General features: G+C 39.9%; 1 protein-coding gene across 1 annotated transcript in view; it reads right to left on the bottom strand.

Annotated features, from left to right (window-relative positions):
- Positions 1-4,402: 4,402 nt before the first annotated feature.
- Positions 4,403-24,714, bottom strand: part of VAV3 (vav guanine nucleotide exchange factor 3) — a 414,102-nt gene continuing 393,790 nt past the window's right edge. Inside the window, exons 26-27 of the mRNA XM_065907662.1 lie at positions 7,306-7,457; positions 4,403-6,635 (exon numbers count right to left, since the gene is read on the bottom strand). Coding sequence (XP_065763734.1) covers positions 6,594-6,635; positions 7,306-7,457 — 194 coding nt within the window. The 3' untranslated portion in view covers positions 4,403-6,593. The remainder of the gene's footprint in view (positions 6,636-7,305; positions 7,458-24,714) is intronic.

Below are 24,714 nucleotides of genomic sequence, written 5' to 3'. Positions count from 1 at the left end.
AAAGCTGATTCTCCCCCACTTGAGCTGTGAGATGACTGCAGCCCTGCGTGACTATTTTGAGAGTTTATGGGAGAGCCTGAGTCAGAAACCCCTACTAATATATTCCCTGATTCCTGGCCCACAGAAACTGTGGGAAAATAGATGTTTGTTGTCCTCCATGGATAAGGGTTGAACTCATTTGTTACATGGAAGTAGACAACTAATATACCATGTGCTGTGTTTGATTTGTGTCATCAGTTTTAAAGGTCTGCTAATGTGAAAAGTTATCTTAAGATGATTCTTCCAAAGGCAAATATACATACATACAAGAGGTTTTTTTTCATGTCTGAATTTAGCCTGTAATGTTTATTTTTGTATATTAAATGGCCAAAATGCAAATATATGAAAGCTCTGTTTATACATGTTGCCCCATTTAGTCCTCATGAACACTGTCTGAAATAAGGTGCTTCATCACCCCATCTTAACTAAAGAGAAGCTGAGGAATAAGCAGTGTAAGCAGCTTGCCCAGGTCATACAGCCAGTATGTGGTGGAGCCCGACAATCCAGTTCTAAAGCTGAGGACTTGACCATTAATCTGTGCTGTTGCTTAGACAAAAAGGTTGATTAGAATATTATAATAGGTCAGATTGCTTTAAAAAACTAGTTCTAGCTCTGGTGTAGAAGAGTTATTCAACCAGAACGAGAGTTTTCATGATTCAAAGATGCAATGTTACAACCTTTGAATTTTCAGAATTAGATGAGATTTTTTAAAATATTCAAATGAGGAGACAAAACCTAAATTATCATTGGGAAAAAAAAACAAAAAATTTACCCTCATGGAGTCAAGGTCATTCAAATCACTAGAAAATCCAGACGCATTTGCTGATCAGACTTTGTGACGTTATTAGATTTATTGACACATTTCAAACAGTTTATGCTGACAGCAAGTATGAGGATTTTGACCTAGTTGTGCTGCCTCTTGACCTAGAATGTCAGCAAATGCCCAGTGTAGACAGAAGCTCCTCTGGAGAAAGGCCTTAGGAATCCTGAGAGATTGGAAGTTCCCATGCATTGTTGTTGCACAGATGAAGGTTGCCCTACCTGCCTTTCAGGGTTGTGCTGCTCCAGATTCAGTGAGATGAAGTCTGAAAAGATTCCATGAGCTGTGGATCCCAAATGTAGGGATACTTATTTTTTCTGTCATTGATAGAAGGAAAATGTACTAGATGCAGATTATGTGCATTCTGTTTCCTGTGGGCACGGAGCAGTAACGACTGAAAAGCATGCTGGGGCGGCCCAGGTGGTGTGGTGTCCGCAGCACACATGCCCAAGCAGTCAATTCAGAAGGAGAGAAAGGTGGCTGGTGTCATGACAGCAGCCAAGAGCTGGCCAGTCTCCAGCGCCACCTCAAGGAGCTGTGGTTTCTGTGGTTCAGTGGCAACCATCCGCACAGAACTCAACTGCTAGAGTCAAAGTCAGAGCACACTTAGCTTTTCAGCCACAGAACCTAGGCCAGTGCCTGCCCACAGGTCCCCACACAGGAGCGCTGGGGACCTGTTCACTCCACGAACATTCCCCGGCTTCCAGCATGTGCCAGTGGATGGGTACTCAGGGTACCATGGTGCATACAGCAGACCCACAGACCTGCCCCTGTCCACTTACAGCCACGAAGTGATTGTACAAAGAATTTTGAGTACAGCTGAACAGAGATTTGACTGTCCTAGTTAGTCCTAGCATATTCTAAAACCTCTGTATGTTGGTGAAGTCTTTTGTTTCTTCTGTGGTTCAGAATAACTTCATAAAACCATGGAGCTTAGATAGAAAAAATGGTTTTCAACTGGTTAACCCCTTCATTCTCAAAGGCAAAGATTCAGGGGCTCTGTGTGCTTTCCCCAGGGTCGCTCAGCTGGAGAGGGGGCCAGGACTGTGCCAGCGGGGGGGGGGTCCACTATTCTTGGGTTTACTCCTCACCCCCAGGCTCAACATGGACCCCAGTGTCCATTAGCAGACAAGGGCGAGGAATGATTTGTGTTCATTCTGTTTCTGCTCTGAGGTCTCTCAGTGTCTGGGTCACTGTGATTGTACTGTGCCTAGAAATTCTGGAACTTCCTGACAGAGCCAGTCTAGAGTGCTTCAAAGAGGAGTTGTTTTTCTGTCACTATTTCCCTGAATCCTGTCTAGCTGATGGCACCTAACTTGAGAAAGGATTTCTTCTGACCTCTCTTTAGGGACTTGTTCATTACTTACAATAAGATACTTTCCAAAGTCCGCCAGATGCTGGAGCATAACATTTCTAATCAGAGCTCAACCAATCCCAGAAAACTAGTTTCAGTGAAAAATAAAGTGACTAATAGACTAAGTCTAAATGATTGTGAGGTGGGTGATAATCCTATTTTCCTAGTCAAAATAATGTAGAGCTCTTAAATGCAACTTCTGAGGTTGTTTGTGGTTTTGAATATTAATCTTCCTGAACACACACCTTTTTATTCCATCTGTAATTTGAATGCTCAAAATGTAATCATGTGTAAGAAAACATGAGCTTTAGTATTGAAAATTAAAGCTTCCAGTCCATAATCTGGTCCCTAAGCATCTTACAATTCATCAGGGGAAGGGGATCAACATTTCTTGAGTACCTACCATGTGCCAGGCTCTTTTCTGGCATCTTTTTCTTCATATGTTATGGTTTATCCTTCAGCTCTCTCAGACACTTATAATTATCCCTTTATTACAGAAGATGAAATTGGTGCCCAGAAAGCCACTGGTGGTGCTAGGGTTTGAACCCAGGTGCAACTGCTAAAAGTTCTACTTTCTATGATACCAAATGATTTAACATCATTCCTAGAAAAGACCGATTGAGAATCTGTAGTTTTGCCCCTTAATCCAATAAGTGAACCTGACTTACACTGAAGGAATTCAAAGATTCATATTGCAACTACCCAAATTTGACAGCAAATCCATCTGACAGTGACCGCCATAATGTCAGTGATAAAAATGGTTCCGTGTAAGCCAGACACAATTACACTTTATATGTACAGTCTCAGTTGAGTCCCACAATCATCCTATCAAGTATCTGCTGTTATTATATTGATTGGCTGAGCCCCCGTGTGGTGGGGATAGGATGAGAACCCAGAGATGCTTTCTTCACTCTTCTGTACAATTGTCAAATAGAGCAAAGCAAGGCACCTAAAGACTAATTATTGATATATTTTACTTCAATTACTTGATGGAAGACAATATTTTAATGAGTTATAAGGGTTATTCCCATGTTAACTAATAAATAAAGAGGGAGTTCTTATCATGATTGGTAGTGGTAAGAGTGGTGATGATAAGATACAAGGTCTAAAGTCCCATCAATGATAACGTGTTGAAGAGAAATCCAAAGGAATCAGCCCTTCAAGTAGTGGGAGTCAGGACTGGGTAACCCACCATACTATAATGAAATAGGGGAGATTTTGTATTTCTGAGCACAGTGTGCTGGTGACATCAGATGCTATTACCTTGGAACGACCTTCCCCGCTCCTTAGAAGGAATGGGCTTCCCTGCTATTCTGAGCCAGCCTGCCTCCACCACTGGGGACAACCCTCAGGCCTGCTCTGCCAAAGGAAACTTGCGTCCAAGTCTCTCTGGCTTAGCACTTCATCATTTTCTATGGAAAGGTTGAATCAAAGTAGAAAAAGGTCAATCTCTGACACCTGTCTCTCTGGCAGTATCTATTTGAGGCTCTCTTTTAGGAGGCAGGAATAGGAGAATGTTTCTGAATTGTGTTCCTCTTCAATCATTTAAACCACTCTTTTGTATCACAGCTGCTTGACTATGCAGTCTTACATCCCTAATCTCCCTTTTGCCCCTGTTGTTTTTATTTAGTTTCCAAGTCATGTCTGACTCTTTGCGAAACTGTGGACTGTGGCCCACCAGGCTTCTCTGTCTAATGGGATCTCCCAGGCAAGAATATTGGAGCGGGTTCCCATTTCCATCTCAAGGGAATCTTCCTGACTCAGGGACCGAACCTGTGTCTCCTGCGTTGGCAGGCAGGTTCTTTGCCGCTGAGTCACCAAGGAAACCCTTTTGCCCCTATTAAGTGTGGTGGTACAGTCTGGAGTCAGACCACCCGAGTTGGAACTACATCTCTGACACTTGCCAGCTCTGTCAGGTGGGTCAAGCTACAGCCTCTCAAAATGCCTGTTCCTTCATCTGAAAAGTGGAGATACCACGGGGTTATACCTCCTGGGGTTATTGTAAATTAGAGCACATAAAGCATTTAGAACTGTGTGGCACGTGGTAAGCATGTCAGTGATATATTATCTGCAACTGTTGCAGATCACAGTTAGGGCTTCTAGTCTTGTGTTTATGATGAGATCTGCACATGTTGAATTATGTATGGAACTGTTCGATGGAAAGACTTCAGCTCTCAATTGATGTAATGCAAGTAGTAACTATTTATTATATTGACATATTTACAAAATATTACAAAGTGAAATACCACTCTAATTCACCATATTACACAGGGCTGCATACAGGCAAGACAAAGTATATGGAAAACATTTACTTCTGTCTTTGGTATTAGAAATCTACACAAATCCGCAGCATTTAAAGTTTCCAAGATGAAGTATTAAACATAGACAAAGATGTAAATGGTAAGGTCATGAAAAGGGACGCTAATATCCTCTGCTGGGAAACCCCCAGGTCCATGAAACGCAGCAAGAGAGGGAGTCTATTGGCTAAAATAACAACAAAAGAAAGAGCACAAGCTACAGTACTTTACATAGGAGTGTTTCAGTTTGTATGGAGCTGTGCTCTCAGTAACATCTGGCAGACAGTAACAGACAAAACATCACCCAGACACAATGTTACAGGTAAGACTTTACAGGAAAGAATCCACTCCAAGAGACACCTTGAGTGTGTAACTTCACTATACAGAACATCTTATAAAACTCAATTTCATGATCATTTACACATATACAAAAACTTAACTGGTTTTAGCAAGTAACTTTTCTAAAACACAATCACAGTTTACATAATTCTGAGGTAAAGGTCCTGAATCTATCCTATTTGAGAAGTCCTAGCCCACGAGGGTCTCTAAAGGAAGAAGTATTCACCGAACATCAAGTTCTGGCCCTCAGTGGGTTGGGGAGAAGGCCAATCACACCCACCTCATTTTAAATATGATCCAAGATTTCAGAACTAAATGTTCCTAATTTGGCTCTATGAAGTTAATGCTTCTAATGTTTTCTGTAGAGACACTGAGTCTTGTCAGAACATGATTTCTGCTATGGAGAAAATATTTCATCAGGAAAGGGCCAAGTTAGTGTCTTAACTTGATTCTCTTGACTGGGCACTCTGTACATCCCAGGAAAAATGTACTTAGACTCCTCATATAAACAGTGAAGACTTGGTCAAATAAATGCACCGCAGACTTATCTTCCCACCAGTTAATACACACCCAGAAATGGACTCAGACGGGAAGAGCCACAGTGAGTGCTGGGAGCCCACAGTGGATAAGATCAGAAAAGTCTAGTGACCCTCCTTCATGTCCCTGAAATGCATAAAGGACCTTAATGTGCTTTCCTTCTCAAATCCTCAATGAGGTTGTTTGTGCTACTGTAAATACTCCAGGAAAATGTGGGAATCAGCATGTATGTCCCAGGTCTTTTTCATTTGGGCAGAGGAGTCAGGGAGGAGGAAAAGGCATATGTTAATAATGTTGCTTCTCTGAAATGACTTACTATAAATCATAGTCATTGGTCTATTTATGTAAACAATGGCACCTTAACTCAAGTTACTTGTAACTACCTAAAAAAACATACACAGCCAAGATTATCTCATAAAGTGAAGTACTACATTTTCTAAAATAACCCTATGAAATCATGAAGGTTGTGAAGATTTAACATGAAGATGCTCTTTTATCCACTTTTTGGTTATGTCTTCTTATGAAAAAGTTTGCAAATATAATCCGGACTTCAAATGAATAATTAACTCCGTCCTCCCACATATGTCACTTACTAAGCAAAGCTGAGCCTTTGCCTCTTAAACTTTCACATGAGGAACATCGGTGGTAGTGGGGAGGTAAAAGTGTTTGCCAGGCAATGAGTCACCTTGCCGGGCAATTTAAGACAAGTAATGCTGGACCTTTTCAATAAGCTGCCCCAGTGGCAGAACTCCCATTTTTCTTCATGTTGGAGAAAGCAAAATTAAACTTCTGCTTCTTTGTACCATCAAAAATTCTGGAGAATGGCACATGAGAAGAAAGCAAATACACATTAAACATTTACTAATGGCTGGCATTCATGGTGTCTCACTGGACAAAATAAAAAGAAACATGAACCAATGTGCTTTCAGGGCTTTCTGGGGGAGGAAAAGCTTTTGGCTTTGCCCTGGTCCCTGACGATGACAGACGGGCAGGCTGTTTCTTGCATAGCTCTAGGCGAGCCATTAATCTGTCAGTACCAGCATCTTTAGAAATCCCAGCATTAAGACTTAGGAGGGGAAAGAGAGGGAAGATGTTGAATAGCCAGAAAGGCAGCTTTTTAAACACTTCAGTGAATTCATAATGCTGTACAGGCTGCTGTTAATCCCTTCTCTGAAATTCCTGGTGCAGTGCAACGCTGGACTGGAATTTATTCATCCTCTTCCACATACGTGGATGGAAACCAGCCCACCTAAAAAGGAAAAGCAACCAACACAGCAACGTGACTCTCTATCCAGCACTTCAAAAGGCTCTACAAACAGAACATTTCATTTTCATAACACCCAGAATTAAGCTGGGGTTTAATGCCCACTGCAGATGAAGAGGATTGGTTTAAACTGCTCCTAAAAGCCCAATAGAGTGAGTGGTAGAAAGGGTGGAATAAAATACGCTTCAACAGTGTTCTAATCTGCCAGGACACAAATATGTAAATTAAGAGGTTCTACTACTTAATGCTCTCTCTTTCTGCTATAGAACAAGATATAAAGACAGAGGTCCTATGCCTGCTCTTTCTAATTTAGACCAGTGGCCCTCACAGATCTTTTGTGCTCCACATAAAGTTGATGCTCTAGTCTTAAAAAGAGGCTTACAGACTCGAAAGAACTGACATGCTCCTAAACCCTTTTCCCAATAGGAAGCCATCAAATTTGCCTAAGTAAACTTTATTTATGTCAGTATCCTAGTCACACAGTGCATTTTTCTGGAGTCCCTGTTTTCTGTAAGGAACACCACCCATGTGGAGCCAGGCCTATGTGGGGGCGACAACTGTAAGGTAGTGTAGGGGTTCCCCCCCAGCCCATGGGTACCAGTGGCTGCCCAGCCCCCTTCAGGTACATGATGAACACATTGAGAGGGACGCTCACCCTGCCATTTACTTCTCCTCTCCACCAGCCGTTCGCACTCATCTTCGTGTAAATCTTCACCACATCTCCTTTCAGCAGGGACAGTTCTCGCATATCTCTGGCACAGAAGTCATACCGAGCAATGGCGATGCCCAGCACCTTTGGACTTAACACTGTAAAGAAATGATGGGGCGTCAGAATGGATTTGCACTTTACCAACCATAAGAAGCTAATCAGATGGATGTTATAGATGCTATCAAGATGCACAGCTGTGATTTCATTACAGACTAGTGATGATGGCAGAGGGGCTTGAAAGCAGCAGAACTGCTGTTTCAATTCAATCAGCGGTAGTCAGGTTCACAAAGTTTAAAGACCCATTATTCGGTTTTCATGTTCTTCATAAGAACTTCCAAACAGGGACTAGTTTTTGTAGTTTGGCGGGAAAAAAGCTTAATATCTAAGTTACTATCTAAGGTGACAGAATCTCAAATAACTAGCATAAATTTCCTATTGATGGCATAGTAATCCATTTTTAACTAGAACCTCTATAGTAAAAGCTTCACATTTTTATCTTATAAGCTGTCAGCTAAGACACAAAACAATCAACTTTTTTTTTTTTGCTCTGAAAGGCTCCTACTAAATCCATGTCATCACTTCTAACCAAATGGCATCTCCTCCCTCCAGACAGCCTTTTTTTAGTTAAAGCTACTTTAGAGACAGTTACTCTTTTATATATAATTTCAGTTATGAAGAAGCTTAAATCATGTTTCATGGAAAAAAATAATAAACGCCATCCATGTATCTTCTTTGTTTCATACAAATCTTATAGAACTTCCCTGGTGGCTCAGATGGTATAGAAAATCTTTACTGAAATACATAACCAAAAATAAGATTCAGGGTGTTCGCCTCCTATACTTGATTTTTTTTTAATGGTAGGAGAGGAGCTAACCTCTTCTTTGCCCTCACCTGCCTGTCCTGAAAGGAAAACTCAGTTCAAGCTGGACATCTGTTCGTCTCTGGTGTTTCAGGACACATTTCATATTAACATCTCTACCTGTTGCTCCTTGGGGTTATAAAGTATTTTCAATTATATTTTCAGTGGTTCTGAGAATCACTCATCTGGGAATGGTGGAACTTTATAAACCTTAAATGGTAGAGAAACTGAAGTATAAGAAAGGAAAAAAACCCATGGGAAATGCCATACATCATATTTTTAACAGTTCCCAGTGTCTAGGCAGCTACAATTATGTCTGTCACCCTGGAAAAGTGTGCCCTCTTGGAGACTGGGATCTCTGGCCTATTTTCCAGAGCTTTGCAATGATAGAAATTTTTTAGTCTCCAGGTGTCCATCATAAGATAAACGAATGGCAATGCTGTAGATTTCAGAACTGTAAAGGGAGCAAAAATAGGTCATTTTATTTTACTGTTCGGACACAAACCACTTTAATAGTTTCCTTACTGAAAACCATCCCATTACTGGGGCCCTACTCAGAGCCGTGCACATAAAAACACCCCAGCGATGGAAAAACCCATCATCAACTTAACTGCGTGACCTTGTACAGTGCTCTGAACCCCTCTGGGTCACATTCTTCTCACCTGTAAAATGAAAGGTCTACACTAGATGACTTGTAAGGGCCTTCTAGTACTATATTTTATTATTCCATTGGGACTTACAGGTTAATTTTTAAAAATCTGTAAGAAAACATACTTTATTCGGTCATCATGTTCTCCTTACATGTCACATAAATAGCCCTTACATTCTCTGGCTAATGACAGAAATTAAGGCCAGAATGCCCTGTACAAGCAGATGAACAGTCATCCTTCAAAGCAATATGAACTAAATTCTATTCTTATATTTGGAGATAAACTTGGGATTTTGGTCCTGTTTATTTTCTTAATGGAAAGACATGAACACTGGCTTTTCCCGACTAAAATTTCTGATCCTCAAGAAAACTAGTTTTATAAAGCACTTCATTCTCCCTTTATACTTTCGCCTCTCAACTCTTTCCAACTGATGAAAGAAAAAATGTCTTGCTGAAATACATAACATGAGCACACACATAAAACTAGAGGATTGGAATGTCAAGACAAACAATGACTTGATGACAGAGAAAAGGAAAGTGCATGGTGGGAATGTGACTGGAGGGGCTGTTTGTGAGGAGATGTGTCTATATGAGAAGCCATACACAGAAGTCAAAATACTTGCAAACAAAAGCAAGTTGAAAAGACATATAAAAGCAGTAAAGCAGTACCTGACCAGAAAGGAGTGGAAGAAGGGGGGACAAAGCTGTAGTCTGGTGGAGTTACAAAAGAAAACCCACAGAACAAAGAAGGGGCTTAGAGAAGGAAAGAAAAAGAGAGAAGCAAAGAGCATTTAGGTGTTGGCAAAACATATCTTGACACAGCTATTTCGTTGTCTATAATCTTAAGAAAATTGTCACATCAAAGTTGAAATATCAAGCTTCATTTTCACCCATTTGTCTATTACCATTTCTAGATGAAGAACAGGCCAGATTTTTTACATTTTGATCGACATTAATGCAATTCAGAGTGATCCATCCCTTTATAGGTGAACACAGCATTCCCCTCCATGCTGCCGTCATTGAACCCCTTCCATCCAAGAATGGCCTTCTCTCGGTGTGGTACACAATTCCTACTTTCTCACATCAGTGAAGATGAGGATCATGTAAATTCTTAATGTAATATGCTTCACATTAAAACTGATATAAAGAAGTAAGAGCCTATAGGGTGGCATCAATGAAATATGCAGAACCCATTGAAAGTTCAAGAAAATCACTCATAAAATTTGTTATGAACCACCCTCACTTTCCAAACAAGCATGTGCATGGTAGCTTATTTCCAAAAATAAAATATCTGGAAAAGAGAGTAAATATATCCCCCAGTTGTAGGAATGTACAGAAAATAATCTATGTGTTTAGATGCTCAAAAACTTCTCACTTTATTTTTAATAATCAGGGCTAAAATTATCAAATGGTTTGAAAGTATCAGATGGCATACTCAGCGCTTTATATTCATTTAATTATCACAAAAACTCAGAGGAAGGTACCCATGATATTTCTTCTTCATATTTGAGAACAACCTAGATTCAAACCTAGGCAGTGTGACTCGAGTCAAGGCTCTTCACTGCTGCCTACTCTGCATCTATCCCTCTGCTTCAGGTACCACCTTAGACAGTTTTAAAACTCTCCCTGCTGATGCCAAGGTGCCATTGCAATAGAAAATGAAGTGTGATTGTAAACTTTCTCCCAATGTTTATTCTCTCCTTGATCCATGTAATAAGTTATTTGGTTGAGCTATGTTTGCCCAGAGACTCTATTACTAAGTTCTTGCTACTGGGATGGGATGTAAGCAAAAGTTGATCATGAGGCATCTTTCCTGGGAAGGCAGCTGGCACACACCTTCACCCTTCTCTTCTTCTTTATTCTACCCTGCTGTCTGGAATGCGATAGCTACCATCCTGGTTCTTGAGAAGGCAGACTTCACCTTAAGGATGAACTTGAAAGAATCTGGGTTATTAACATACTCTTGTACCTAAGAATAGCAGTAGCTCATTAAGGGGATGCTTAGATTCCAACCAAACAGACTGCGCAGAGGAACTGAAAGGAGGGGTTCAGTGATTCTTGGGTTCATATATAAATTGATGCATGCATGACACTTTTTTCATAAGTGGCCTCCCATATTTAACCTACCCGGAAGTGTATCCTTGTTGATAATCAAGGTTCTCTTCTAGTCCACTGCATGTTCCAAGTTACACTTTTTTTTTAAATGTAGCAGTATGTGCCCATACAACTAATTTTATAATCTGTGCAACTGACTTTGTATTGCCATGCAATGTAACTGGTTTCTTTGATTTTTGAGGTAATGTTATATCTATCATTAAAGAGAGGAAAGAATGCCATCTCTAACTGAATGAGGAAAATGGCACCCTAACTCTACTATTGGCAGAAAATCTGGTGCCAAGATTCCTATCCCACGTTTGGGAGAACTCTTCATTCTACTCATTACTTCCTTGTAATGAGGAGAATTTGCTCCTCAAACTGTTTTCTAAGTGTCCATCCTTGATTCTCTCTCTGGGACTATTTATCCATGGAGTAATAAAAAGAAGTGGTATTTCCCCGTAATTTCTAATGAAGGTAATTCAAGTCAAGAGTCTCAAAGATAACAAAAGATAAGTTAACTCTAGAAGGAAGAAATAAGAAATCAATGAAAACACAACTAAATGGTACTTAAATCGCAAATTTATATAGATAGCTCCTCCTCCTATTCATTGAGCTCATCTTTGCTCACTTAACTGATCAAAGACTCCCAACAAAAACTGGCACAAACAAAGGAAAGAACATGAAATATGTTCATGTCTTGTTGCCCAGGATCCCTGAGAGCCATAATCTATCAATGATATTCCTACGGCAACTATCATTTTTTTCTGAGATGCTGAACAACTATTAAATACTGTATGTCTCATGGCATTAACCATACCATAGGCCCGAGGAATCCTCTCAGGAGAGAAACTGATTAACCTCTTACATCCCAACATGTAGCTCTCAGCCAAACATTGTAAGTCCTGGTAAGATGCTTTCTAGTTTTCTACACATTGTAGCATGACTTATTGTTGTCAGTCTTTCTACATATCAATTTTCACTGCCTTTGGGTCCTAAATTCTTGTAAGCTGGCAAAACAGTATTTGAATGCCTGGCACCTGTGGAGATAAGAGTGTAAAAGAATGTGTCTCCCTAGGAAAGTATGGACTTAAATCTAGATGTAAGCAATGTCAGAATAAAGTATTTGATAAACATATTTTGTGAAATGGTTTAGCCTATAAAACATTTATGCCCATAGAGAGACTATATCCACCTATTTCTACACACACATACAGATAGACGTTTTCTACATTATTGTACCAAGATGCTAATATAAAAATTATTGGTAGGTGCATATCCTGGAATGGAACAGAAACAGTGACATTCAAATGGGAACATTGAGGGATTATAACCTCCCATTCCTTTTACTTCCTGGCCTAAAATTCATTCACCACCTAGTTCTATAGGGAGTCTGGTGCTAGTACATCACCTTATTCTAGGAAGCTTTTTAAGAGAAAGAATTTTTATTCATATCTGTATCCACAGAGATAATATTAAATCTATGTTGAGACCCTTTTCATTGAAACAGTCATTTGCAAACAGCATGCCTTAGTTAGGGCCTAACTTGCCTCCTTCCTCAAATACTTTCAACTCCTTATTAGCACAGATGGAGAACGTTGCTCAGAGAGACCATCACAGCCAGGTAGGTCCCTCTGGTTAATTTCATATGATACCTGGTATTCAAATGGGCTAATGTTTATGGAACATTAGCAAGTAAGTGGCTCATAGTCTAGTGACTTGATAGTTCTCATTAGGAGTTATTAAAAGTACAGTCAAATATTAACTCCTCCAAGTTAAAACTTGAAATGCTGACATTTTCTAACAGAAACAGAAGCTATTGGGATAACCATTATAAACTGACTGGCAAATAACTACTGAATATTATTTAGTTCTGCGACTTGACTGAGAGGACAGAGCCACAGAAGTATGTCAGTTAAAAAAGGAACACAATGTTCGCAGTAGAATAAAAAGTACTAGTGAACTGGTATCGACACACATATTTCTGTTGTCAAGGTTAACTTAGCATTGCTTTAAAATGTTATGTTCTGCCTTGATTAGGCTATTCATGTTCATGAGCAAATGAAAATCCACTCAGTTTTCAATAACATTTGAAATTTGTACACTGCAGAGACCAAGCTCAATCAACACTTGTCCTTAAGGTATTGATATCAAATCAAAGTATTTTTGAACTACCACTTAATTATCCATCATTTGTATAACTGAAGATGAGGTTAAGCATTTGGTAATTATTCTCTGGGGCAGAAATTACCTAATCCTGAGCCTTTAGTTGTAACAACCACAGGTATTCACACTCATTTATGTTAAAAAAAAATGTTATCAGTAAAAAATATCAGACAGTTGTACCAATGGTACCATCATCAATACAGTTGTCCCTGAGTTTGGGCCCAGTAATGGCCTAGAGATTTTCCTGAAGAACTGTGTTCCTGTGTGGACTCACTATGAAGGATTCAGGAATTCCTTTTACCAGGATCATCTACAGATGGCCTAGCAACAGAGAACATGTTGAGAATTTAATGAATGTTTAATTTAAATTTGTGATCCTTAACCTAGTTTTATTTTGGAACCTAGTCATGTCTTCTTAGACTTGCAGCAACATTCTTAGACATAGTATCAAATATCTGTTCCCCTAATTTCTCTCAAATACACAGGGTTTATTGTGTATTTTATATATTGTCACTGAAGAAGCGAATTCAGATTGGTTGAATTATGATGGTGACCCAGCAGGACATTCTGACACATCAGATGTGAGATAGAATAGCAAGAGAATATTCTAAGATGACTGTAAGGTTTTTGGCTTAAGCAACTGGAAGATTGGATTTTTTTTTTTTTTAGGAAAGTACTCAAATGGAGCCTAAATTCTACTCACAGCACTAAGACTAGTGATTTCTGTATCTCAGTATCAACTCTCTCTCTTCACTATATATAATATTGGTTTTATTTAATTGAATGCTAACATCTGGTAAATGGACAAATCTCCTCTAACCTAAAATTCAAAGATATGACAAGGAATATGTAGACTTATTGTGAATATAAACAGCTACTCAGTATTCAGTCCTGCACAATCTAAATATATAAAGCCATTAATGAGAAAAACCGAGTATAATAAGGCCTTATTGTTATGGAAAATGAGATTATTTGACATTTTAGAGGACTTCAGATTATTTATAGGCATCCAGTTTACCAAGATGTGAACTTTGTTCTAAATCCTTACTTTTTTTTTTTTTACTCTTAAAGACAGAACATCAGACTTCAAAAGAGCTTACAAATTAGTGAAGAGAGAGAGTTGATACTGAGATACAGAAGTCACTCATCTTAGATAGTGCTGTGAGTAGAATTTAGGCTCCATTTGAGTACTTCCCTAAAAAAAAAAAATCTACAATCTTCCAGTTGCTTAAGCCCAAAATCTTACAGTCATCTTAGAATATTCTCTTGCTATTCTATCTCACATCTGATGTGTCAGAATGTCCCGCTGGGTCACCGTCATAATATTGGGTTGGCCAAAAAGTTCATTCTATAATACGATATTATAGAAAAACCTGAATGAACATTTTAGCCAACCCAGTATATCACCTGTCTGGCTGCGTGTTGGTCCAGGCTGCCGAATTGCTGCATAAGCCTCCTGATTGTCCTTCCTGTTTCTACACTGTTGCTGCGCTCATGTGTTCAGTCTATTCTTGTCGATCCTATGGACTATAGCCAGCCAGGCTCCCTAGAACAATCCTATTACAGCCAGACCATGTTTCCCCTCTGTTTAAATCCTTCCAATGACTTCCCATTTCTTCCAGAGTAAAAGCTAAAGTCATCCACAGCTGCATGTAGGCTGATCTGTTCTCTGTCTCCATCCCTGCTGCTCTGTTCACATTGCACACCTCATGAGTGTGCCTGCCTTTGCACTAGCTCTTCTGTGCGTTTCCTTGAGTTTTTATTCAACAGTTACTTTCACAATGAGGCCTACCCCAATGCCCCATAAAAGAGCCATGGACACATACCAGTTGTGGCATGTGGTACAGAGAAAAACCTGAGGTTATTGCGGAGGGTGGGGTGGGGAGTGATATACAAGCAAAGAAGTAGTTAGAGGGCACACAGTCCCTCAATTCCCACTGTCCTACTGCTGAGGATGAGCCTGGAAGCTCTGCCCATAGCATGGTCAAAGTTCAGTAGCCTGCTCTTCAGATGCATTAGGGTATTTATGTAAGTTTATAATAGTAGAAACTCCCTTTTTACTATGGACCAGATATTTGTGACCCCCTCACATCCCCCAGATTCATATGTTGAAACTTAATGCCTCATGTGATGGTGCTAGGAACTCAGGCTTTGCGGAAGTGCTTAGATCATGAGAATGAAGCGCACATGAATGTGATTAGTGCTCTTATAAAAGCAATCCCACAGACCTTCCTCATTCCTTTCCAACTGAGGACACACAGCACCTTCTGTGAACCAGAGAGCAGGTCATTACCAGATACCAAATCTGTCAGCACCTTCACCTTGAACTTCCCAACATACCAGAAGCATGAGCCATACATTTCTAGCGTTTATAAGACACTTGGTCTATGGTATTTTGTTACAGCAGCCCAAGAGACTACAGCACTGGTCATCCAAGTGACCTTGTTAGGAAGGGGAGCTTGTGAAGCCAGCAGCTGATATTAGCCTGTTATACTATGAAGAAAATTCAAAACTGCTGAACGAGTTCTCTACTAAACAACCAAAAGGAAGAAAAACAAATCTCTAGTTTTGTTCATCACCTGACCACCTCAGTTAAAATCATAAACCACTCGCAGAACCCCTGAGTAGCATTATACTGTTAAATTAATTTTCCAGGACACCCACCAACTTCTAGTATCAGTTCAGTTCAGTCACTCAGTCCTGTCTGACTCTTTGCAACCCTATAGGCTGCAGCACACCAGGCTTCCCTGTCCATCACCAACTCCTGGAGCTTGCTCAAACTCATGCCCATCAAGTTGGTGATGCCATCCAACCATCTCATCCTCTGTCATCCCCTTCTCCTTCTGCCTTCAACCTTTCCCAGCATCAGGGTCCTTTCCAATGAGTCAGTTCTTCGCATCAGGTGGCCAAAGTATTGGAACTTCAGCCTCAACATCAGCCCTTCCAATGAATATTCAGGACTGATTTCTTTTTAGGATTGACTGGTTTGATCTCCTTGCAGTCCAAGGGACTCTCAAAAGTCTTCTCCAACACCACAGTTCAAAAGCATCAATTCTGCAGTGCTCAGCTTTCTTTATAGTCCAACTCTCACATCCATACATGCTGCTGCTGCTGCTAAATTGTTTCAATCGTGTCTGACTCTGTGCTACCCCATAGACAGCAGCCCACCAGGCTCCTCCCATCCCTGGGATTCTCCAGGCAAGAATACTAGAGTGGGTTGCCATTTCCTTCTCCAATGCATGAAAGTGAAAAGGAAAAGTGAAGTCGCTCAGTCATGTTCGACTCCTAGCGACCCCATGGACTGCAGCCTACCAGGCTCCTCCATCCATGGGATTTTCCAGGTAAGAGTACTGGAATGGGTTGCCATTGCCTTCTCCACATCCATACACGAGTACTGGAAAAACCTTAGCTTTGACTAGACAGACACTTCGTCGGCAAAGTGATGTCTCTGCTTTTTCATATGCTGTCTACGTTCATCATAGCTTTTCTTCCAAGAAGCACATGTCTTTTAATTTCATGGCTGAAGTCTCCATCTGCAGTGATTTTGGAGCCCATGAAAATTAAGTCTATAACTATTACCACTGTTTCCCCATCTACTTGCGAGAAGTGATGAGGCTGTATGCCGTGACCTTTGTTTTTTGAAAGTTGAGTTTTAAGCCAGCTTTTTCTCTCTCCTTTTTCATTTTCATCAAGAGGCTCTTTGGTTCCTCTTTGCTTTCTGCCATAAGCATAGTGTCATGTGCATACCTAAGGTTATTGATATTTCTCCCGGCAGTTCTGATTCCAGCTTGCAGTTCATCCAGCACAGCGTGATGTACTCTGCATATAAGTTAAACAAGCATGGTGACAATATACAGCCTTGACATACTCCTTTCCCAATTTGGAACCATTCTGTTGTTCCATGTCCTGTTCTAACTGTTGCTTCTTGACCTACATACAGATTTCTCAAGAGGCAGGTCAGGTGATCTGGTATTCCCATCTTTTTCACAGTTTTCCACAGTTTATGGTGATCCCCACAGTCAAAGACTTTGGTGTAGTCAGTAAAGCAGTAGAAGATGTTTTTCTGGAATTCTCTGGCTTTTTCTATGATCCAGTGGATGTTGGCAATTTGATCTCTGGTTCCTTTGCCTTTTCTAAATCCAGCTTGACATCTGGAAGTTCTTGGTTCATGCACTGTTGAAGTTTATATTGGAGAATGTGGGGCATTACTTTGCTAGTGTATGAGCTGAGTGCAATTGTGTGGTAGTTTGAGCATTCTTTGGCATTGCCTTTCTTTGGGATTGGAATGAAAACTGACCTTTTCCAGTCCTGTGGCCACTGCTGAGTTTCCAGATTTGCTGACATATTGAGTGCAGCACTTTCACAGCATCATCTTTTAGGATTTGAAATAGCTCATCTGGAATTCCATCACCTCCACTAGCTTTGTTTGTAGTGATGCTTCCTAAGGCCCATTTGACTTCACATTCCAGGATGTCTGGCCCTAGGTCAGTGATCACACCATCATGGTTATCTGGGTCATGAAGATCTTTTTTGTATAGTTCTTTTGTGTATTCTTGCCACCTCTTCCTAATATCTTCTGCTTCTCTTAGGTCTCTACCATTTCTGTCCTTTATTGAGCCCATCTTTGCATGAAAAGTTCCCTTGGTATTGCTAATTTTCTTGAAGAGATCTCTAGTCTTTCCCATTCTATTGTTTTCCTCTATTTCTTTGCACTGATCACTTAGGAAGGCTTTCTTATCTCTCCTTGCTATTCTTTGAAACTCTGCATTGAGATGGGTATATCTTTCCTGTTCTCCTCTGCCTTTCTCTTCCCTTCTTTTCACAGCTATTTGTAAGGCCTCTTCAGATAGCCATTTTGCCTTTTTGGCCTTTTTTCTAGTTCACTGTATAATTTATTTTTATCTATTATCCACTGTCCCCACTACATGTGAGTTCCAGAAAGGCACAGACTTGTCTTTTTTTTTTTTTTTCCTCATTGCTGTGTATCCCTAGTAATTTGAACAATACTTATCCTGCAGTAGGCCCTCAATAAATATGTTTTTTTTTTTTTAACTTATTTTTAACTGGAGGATAACTGCTTAAAACGTTGTGCTGGTTTCTGCCATGCAACAACATGAATCAGCCGTAAGTATACAGATGTCCCCTCTCTCGTAAGTCTTCCGCCCACCCCACCCCCACGTCCCACCCCTCTAGTGTTAACACCACCCCTGGTGTTACAGAGCACCAGGCTGAGTCCCCTTGCTCTACAGCAGCTTTCTACCAGCTATCTATTTTACATGTGATAGTGTATATATGTCAGGGCTATTCTCTCAAATTTGTCCCATCCTCTTCTTCCCACGCTACATCCACAAGTCTGTCCTCTACGTCTGTGTCTATTCCTGTCCTGAAAATAGGTTCATCAGTACTGTTTTTCTAGATTCCATATATATGTGTTAAGATCTGTCGAATGAATGAATGTGGGGACCTGTGGGGATTATTGGTGAGACTGTAATAACTAAAGAAGAGATGAGGAAAGAAGTTCTTGGAGAACTTCCCTATAAGGAAGAACGATGAAGAAAAAGAGGGAAAATTAACTGGGAAAGATGGAGCTTTGGATAGAAAGACAGAGCTCTGAATAGGAAAAGATTTGAATGAGCAAGTTAGCCAATCCTGAAATGCTTGTGCTCAACTCTTAAAAATTTGAGTGTGTTTATAGCAGGGTGACCAGGATGGTGACAGATTTGGCAACCACATATATGACAAGGGATTGATAAATCTGAGTGGTTTATTGAAAAAGAAATACAGCAAGGAAGGAAACAAAACACATCATGTGAAAGGTTTCCATGGTAGAGTGTGTATATAGTATATTTAACTTTGAGTAGCTTTGAAGAGGCAGGCTTCCCACGTGGCACTAGTGGTGAAGAATACGTGTGCTAATGCAGGAGACACAAGGTCGATCTCTGGGTCAGGAAGGAGGGCTCTGGAGGAGGGCATGACAACCCACTCCAGTGTTCTTGCCTGGAGAATTCCACGGGCAGAGGAGCCTGGAGGGCTAAAGTCCATAGGGTTTCAAGAGTCAAAGAGATAACTAATGATGGTAAACAGCTATAATAAATCAAGTTTCTGGAACAAAATAAGCATTTTAAAAATTTTTTTCAAAAAATAATTAGGTGCTTTGTGTAGTTGTGGACATAAAGTCACCTGAGTATAAGTGAAACCTGAAGATGACCTCTCAGAAATGTCACAAAAGATATTTGCTTTAAACAGCCTCTACCAGGGTTGATGTGAAGTCTGAGAAGCCCCAATCCTGGAATCCCCCTGCATTCCTGTCTGTTGTTCAGCTGTTAAGCTAGCATGTAACACCCAAGGGGTATGTGTGGTAGAGTGTCTGGTGCAAGTGGATTCTTAAAATACTGATTTCTTAAAGCTGTGAATAAAATGAAACCTTGACCAAGTTTGTATTCAACTTCTCATGCTATTAGGAAAGGTGAGAGTTGCAGAGTTAATACCTGGTCCCTTATGCGGATCTAGAATTCAGCAGGGAAAGAAAGCTGGACACTGGTGGTATATATGAGGCAAAAAAGAGCTCTCAGCATTGTTCTCAAAGCTAGGAGCTTAGTCCAAGTTTTAGCGAGGGGGAAAAAAAAAGAAAGGAATTCTTCTCAGTTTACGTTTGCTTTAGAGGAGAGAGAGACTAGAAAAACTAAAGCCTTGGGTCAGGCTGCCACATGAGGATACCACAGTCATAGGCAGCATTACACATACTGAGAGCAGTTTTAACTTTAGAAAATAAGGTTTATAGCAAGAACAGTATACAAAATGAGACATGTTAAAACATATAGACTGCTTTGTGAAACATGAAAAAAGATAGCATTGAGTGAGGTTACTTGTATCTGTACAATTTCAGTCTATAAGCTATAGATTTGTGAAGTGACCCCCTGGGTCCTGGCTACGAACTGTTAAAGCTATCAGGTTCAGGATAAAAATGCCTTACAGTAGCTAGTAAAGCTCCTGATATAAGTAAATAAAAAAGGGAAGCCCAATATGACCTAATAATGAAGATGTGCTGCTGTAGTTGATCAGTTGCCCCAAGAACAGTAAATTCTGTGGATGTGATAGACATCCTAAGGAAAAGAATATAAAAATTGTGAGCAATATGTTAGAACCACCTTAGCCCAGGAAAAAAGTGTGTATTTTTCACTTCCCATGTGCCAGACATTGTTCTAAGTACATCACATGTTTAACTCTCTTAAAGCACATAATGCAAACATTACATATGTTGAGACACTATGAGACAGAGTTGCAGGATGAGATAAACTAGGGAAATTTGTCACTTTGCTATATCATATAAGCAGCACTTCTGGTACATTTATTTAACCAATGAAACCTTCCCTGGATGCTTCTCATGGGGCTGGCAGTTCATGAAACACTAGGTTGGAGACATTAATATATGTGAAAGGTGTTTGAATAACATAGTATTGTTAAAAATTAAATTATTAAATATCAGAATTACTAAGTTCTTATACTGTATCAAGAATATTTTATAATATTTCAGACAATCACTCATGTAGGTTATTGGGGAAACTTTCATTGGCTAGAAGTACCCTCTCTCAGGAAGACCATGCATTTCACTGTAGGAAAGTTACAAGCCATTGAATACACTTTGCTGTGTTAAGGTAATGTTTCCCTTCTAATTCCCTATCCATTGGCTACCTGTCTACCCTAACAATGCACAGTCTTCTGATAACTCCAACAACAAAAAAAAGAAGGATGGAAAAATTTGGAGAAAACTTTAAAATTAGTACTTGAAATTATAGTGAGTTGAAGGGTGCCTCACCCCCACCCATCCCTCATCCCTCCACTGCCCTCAATCCCTGCAAAAGTTATGTCCACCTAAAATCTGTGAATGTGATCTTATTCGGAAAATAGGTTTTTGCAGATATAAGTTAAGGATCTCAAGATGAAATCATCCTGTGTTAGGATGAGCTGTAAATGAAATAAGTTTCTATATAAAAGAAGAGAAAGGGAGATGACACACAGAGGAAAAAGTGATGTGAAGACAAGGCAGAGATTGGGAGTGATGTCTATAAGCCAAGGGACACCAAGGACTGCCAGCAGCCATCCAGAAACTGGAAGGGAGGCATGCAGTGAATTGTCCCTCAGAGACTCCAGCAGGAACCAACACTGCCAACATTTTGATTTCAGACTTGTGGCCTCCAAAACAATAAGAGTAAATTTCTGTTGATATTAATCCCCTCAATTTACGATAATTTTTATGGCAGTTCAGGAAGCTATTTTATGAGATTAAAACAAATATTTAAATTACCAGCATAAAATTAGATTAAATCAAAGTCATATCCCAAATGACCAAGGAAAAAGAAGATGAAAGACTGAGGATGAAATTAGGAGATCAGAATGTGAGTGGATAAATATGGGTATGTTGAACTACAAGGGCAAGAATTAAAAAACTCAGTGAATGTTTGACAAGTTTGTATAAAGGAGATAAATATTATCCACTATTAACACTGTGACAAAGCTAATAAATAGGCTAAGATATTATCAGGATATTTAAAGAATTTTAGGACTAAGCAAGTTATGTTACAGTGAGTTAAATAAATATGAATGATACAAATTCTCCAAGTTTCTAAAACACTGGCTAAGATGAAGTTTAAGTACCTTCTCAGATGGCCAATAGAATCACAGAGGTAACTGCACTAGGAAGAAACAGGCTTGGCTCTGGCTTTTACTTTTTCCTGCAAGGTCACTTGGACAGTCCCAAAGACCCAGGAAGCCTTTGTCAATTTTTGAAGAATTGCTATAAGATTTGTCATAGCTTCAAAACGATCAAGCTGTTCTATATTTGTTTTCAAACCCACTCATCTTTCCCTTTTTTCCCCAAATAACATAGTGCTTTAATACCTGCTATGTTTCCCAAAGACCTTAGGCTGTTACTTCACTCATTTAGCCCTTCCTAAATAGGTGTTTTATGAGAGGTGCTGTGCAAAGTACAATTTGAGAATAAGAAGCAAAGGAGCCTGGTTTCCAAGGCTTCGGGGAGCAATACACTTGAAGAAATTGCTAAACCTATATAAAAACAATACTATTAATATATATTCTTTGGAAACTGTGAAATGAAGTATGAATGATTCATAAAACTGTTATCTTCAACCCCAACCACTCTTCTTAGTATCAGCTGCCTACTGAACCACTGAGTATGCACAGATACTAAAAATCTGTGCAAAATTGAATATATTACCTTCTCCTTTGTATGTGTTATATCCCCTTTGTTTCTTGATCAGGCCATTGTTTCACCATTTGGGTCATCTAAGGCAGATACTTGTATATCACACATGTACTATTTCTACCTCAATTCCTTTATCCAGTCAATTCAATCTCCAGATTATATCTAAATCAGCCCATCGTCTTGCTCTACTGTCTTTATTCAACTTGTGTCCAAACCTCCATCATCTCTCCCCTGGACATCTGCGGAATTTTCCTCACTCCTTTCTTGTGTCCATGCCTCTCTCCAAGCCATTCTCACAGAGTAGGCAGTGATCTTTCAAAACAATGTAAATCAGTTCATATCATTTTCTGCGTATAATGCTCCATTACATTTCCATTGTACATATTAGAATCCACTCACTATGTTCTAAACATTTGGTCCCCTTCTAATTCTTTAAATGTGTCACGTTATTTCCTGTTAATGTCCTTCACACAAACTGCTTCTTTACTCTGGTGTTTCCCTACCCTTCACTAACCCACACCCTGCCAATTGTCTGTAGATCTTGTATATTTCACCTAGATGCCACTTCTTCAAAATGTCCTTCCCTGACTGTCCAGGTTAAACAGGTCTTCTTGCCATACCCTTTCACCTGTGCACAAGACTTAGGAGAATTTGGTGGCTCAGATGGTGAAGGACCTGCCTGCAATGCTGGGAGACTGGGGTTTGATCCCTTGGTAGGGAAGATCCCTTGGAGAAAAGAATGGCAACCCACTCCAGTATTCTTGCCTGCAGAATTTCATGGGCAGAGGAGCCTGGCAGGCTAGTTAATGGTGTCTCAGAGGGTAAGACACAACTGAGCCACTAACACACACACGAAGTTATTTGTTTTACGTTTGTTCAGTGGCACTAATGGTAAAGAACCCATTTGCCAATGCAGGAGACTTAGAGAGACACAGGTTCAATCCCTGGGTCAGGAAGATCCCCTGGAGGGAGGCCATGGCAACCCACTCCAGTATTCTTGGCTGGAGAATCCCAAGGACACAGGAGCCAGGCGGGGCTATAGTCCATGGTGTTGCACAGAGTCAGACACGACTGAAGCGACTTAGCAGCAGCACTGTCCATCTTATTTACTATTATATTTAGCATCCAGAACAGAACTTGGCACATAGTGTTGAATAAATATTTGTTGACTAAAAGAACAAATGAATGAATAAGTAAATACAATATGGTCACAGGTAAAGAAGAGATGGTTTCAAGTACAATGTACTCAGTACTCTACACATCCTAAAATCAGTGCACCAAACTCCCCCTGCTCCTGGAGCAGGCGGAAGAGGAGAATGCTGACATTTTCCTCCAATTCTGTTAGTTCTCTTCAGCTAAAGGCACCATCTCTAAATTTTATTACTTCTGAAATAATTCAGATGTAAAAACGGCAAGAATAGTACAAAGAAGTCTAATATTTTTTTCACTCAAACTCCTCAGATGTTAATATTTTACCTTTGTTTTATCAAGCTCTTTAGTTTTCCTAAACTATTTTATAGTATGTTCCAGACGTAATGCCTTTTATCTCTAAATATTTCACTGTTGTTGTTTAACTGCTGAGTCCTGTCCGACTCTTTTAGCAAGGCTCCTCTGTCCATGGGATTTCCCAGGCAAGAATACTGGAGTTGGTTGCCATTTCCTTCTCCAGGAGATCTTCCGAACTCAGGGATTGAATCCACGTCTCTTGAGTCTCCTGCATCGGCAGGCGAATTCTTTACCTGCTGAGTCACTGGGGAAGACCATTTCAGCCTGTCCTTCCTAAAGTCAAAGGGATTTTCTTCTCTTACACATTAACAGTACACTTATCAAAAACAAAAAATTACTAATCTAGAAACATTCAAAATGTGTGAATTGTCCCATATGTGTCCTTTATAGGAAAAAAGAAAGGAAAATAATTCCGGGTACAAGATTCAACCTGTTGTGTCTAGCTGTCATGTTTCGTTAGTCTCTTTCAATCTAAAACAATTCTGCACTCTTTCTCTGTCTTTCATGACACCAATATTTTTGAAGAGTAGAGGCCAATTATTTTGTAGAATGTCATTGAATTTGGGTTTGTCTGATATTTCCTCATGATTAGATTCCAACCATGGACCCTGGGGGGGCAGGAATACCACCAAAGTGGTGTTGCAGCCTTCTCAGAGCATCACATTAGGAGGTACATGATATCAAGTTGTCCCATCATTGGTGATGCTAATTTTGATCACTTTTATGGTTTTTCTACTGTCCCTTTTGTAATTAACAAGTTCTTGTGATGAGAAATTTTGAGAGCATGTAAATATAGTGGTAACCAACAATTTTTTTTAAACATTAACCAACTCTGTGGCCCAACTAATTTTCCATTTA

Source organism: Muntiacus reevesi, chromosome 1 (assembly GCF_963930625.1).
Source record: "Muntiacus reevesi chromosome 1, mMunRee1.1, whole genome shotgun sequence".
NCBI lineage: Eukaryota > Metazoa > Chordata > Mammalia > Artiodactyla > Cervidae > Muntiacus > Muntiacus reevesi.
This window is presented reverse-complemented; position numbering and strand designations above follow the sequence as displayed.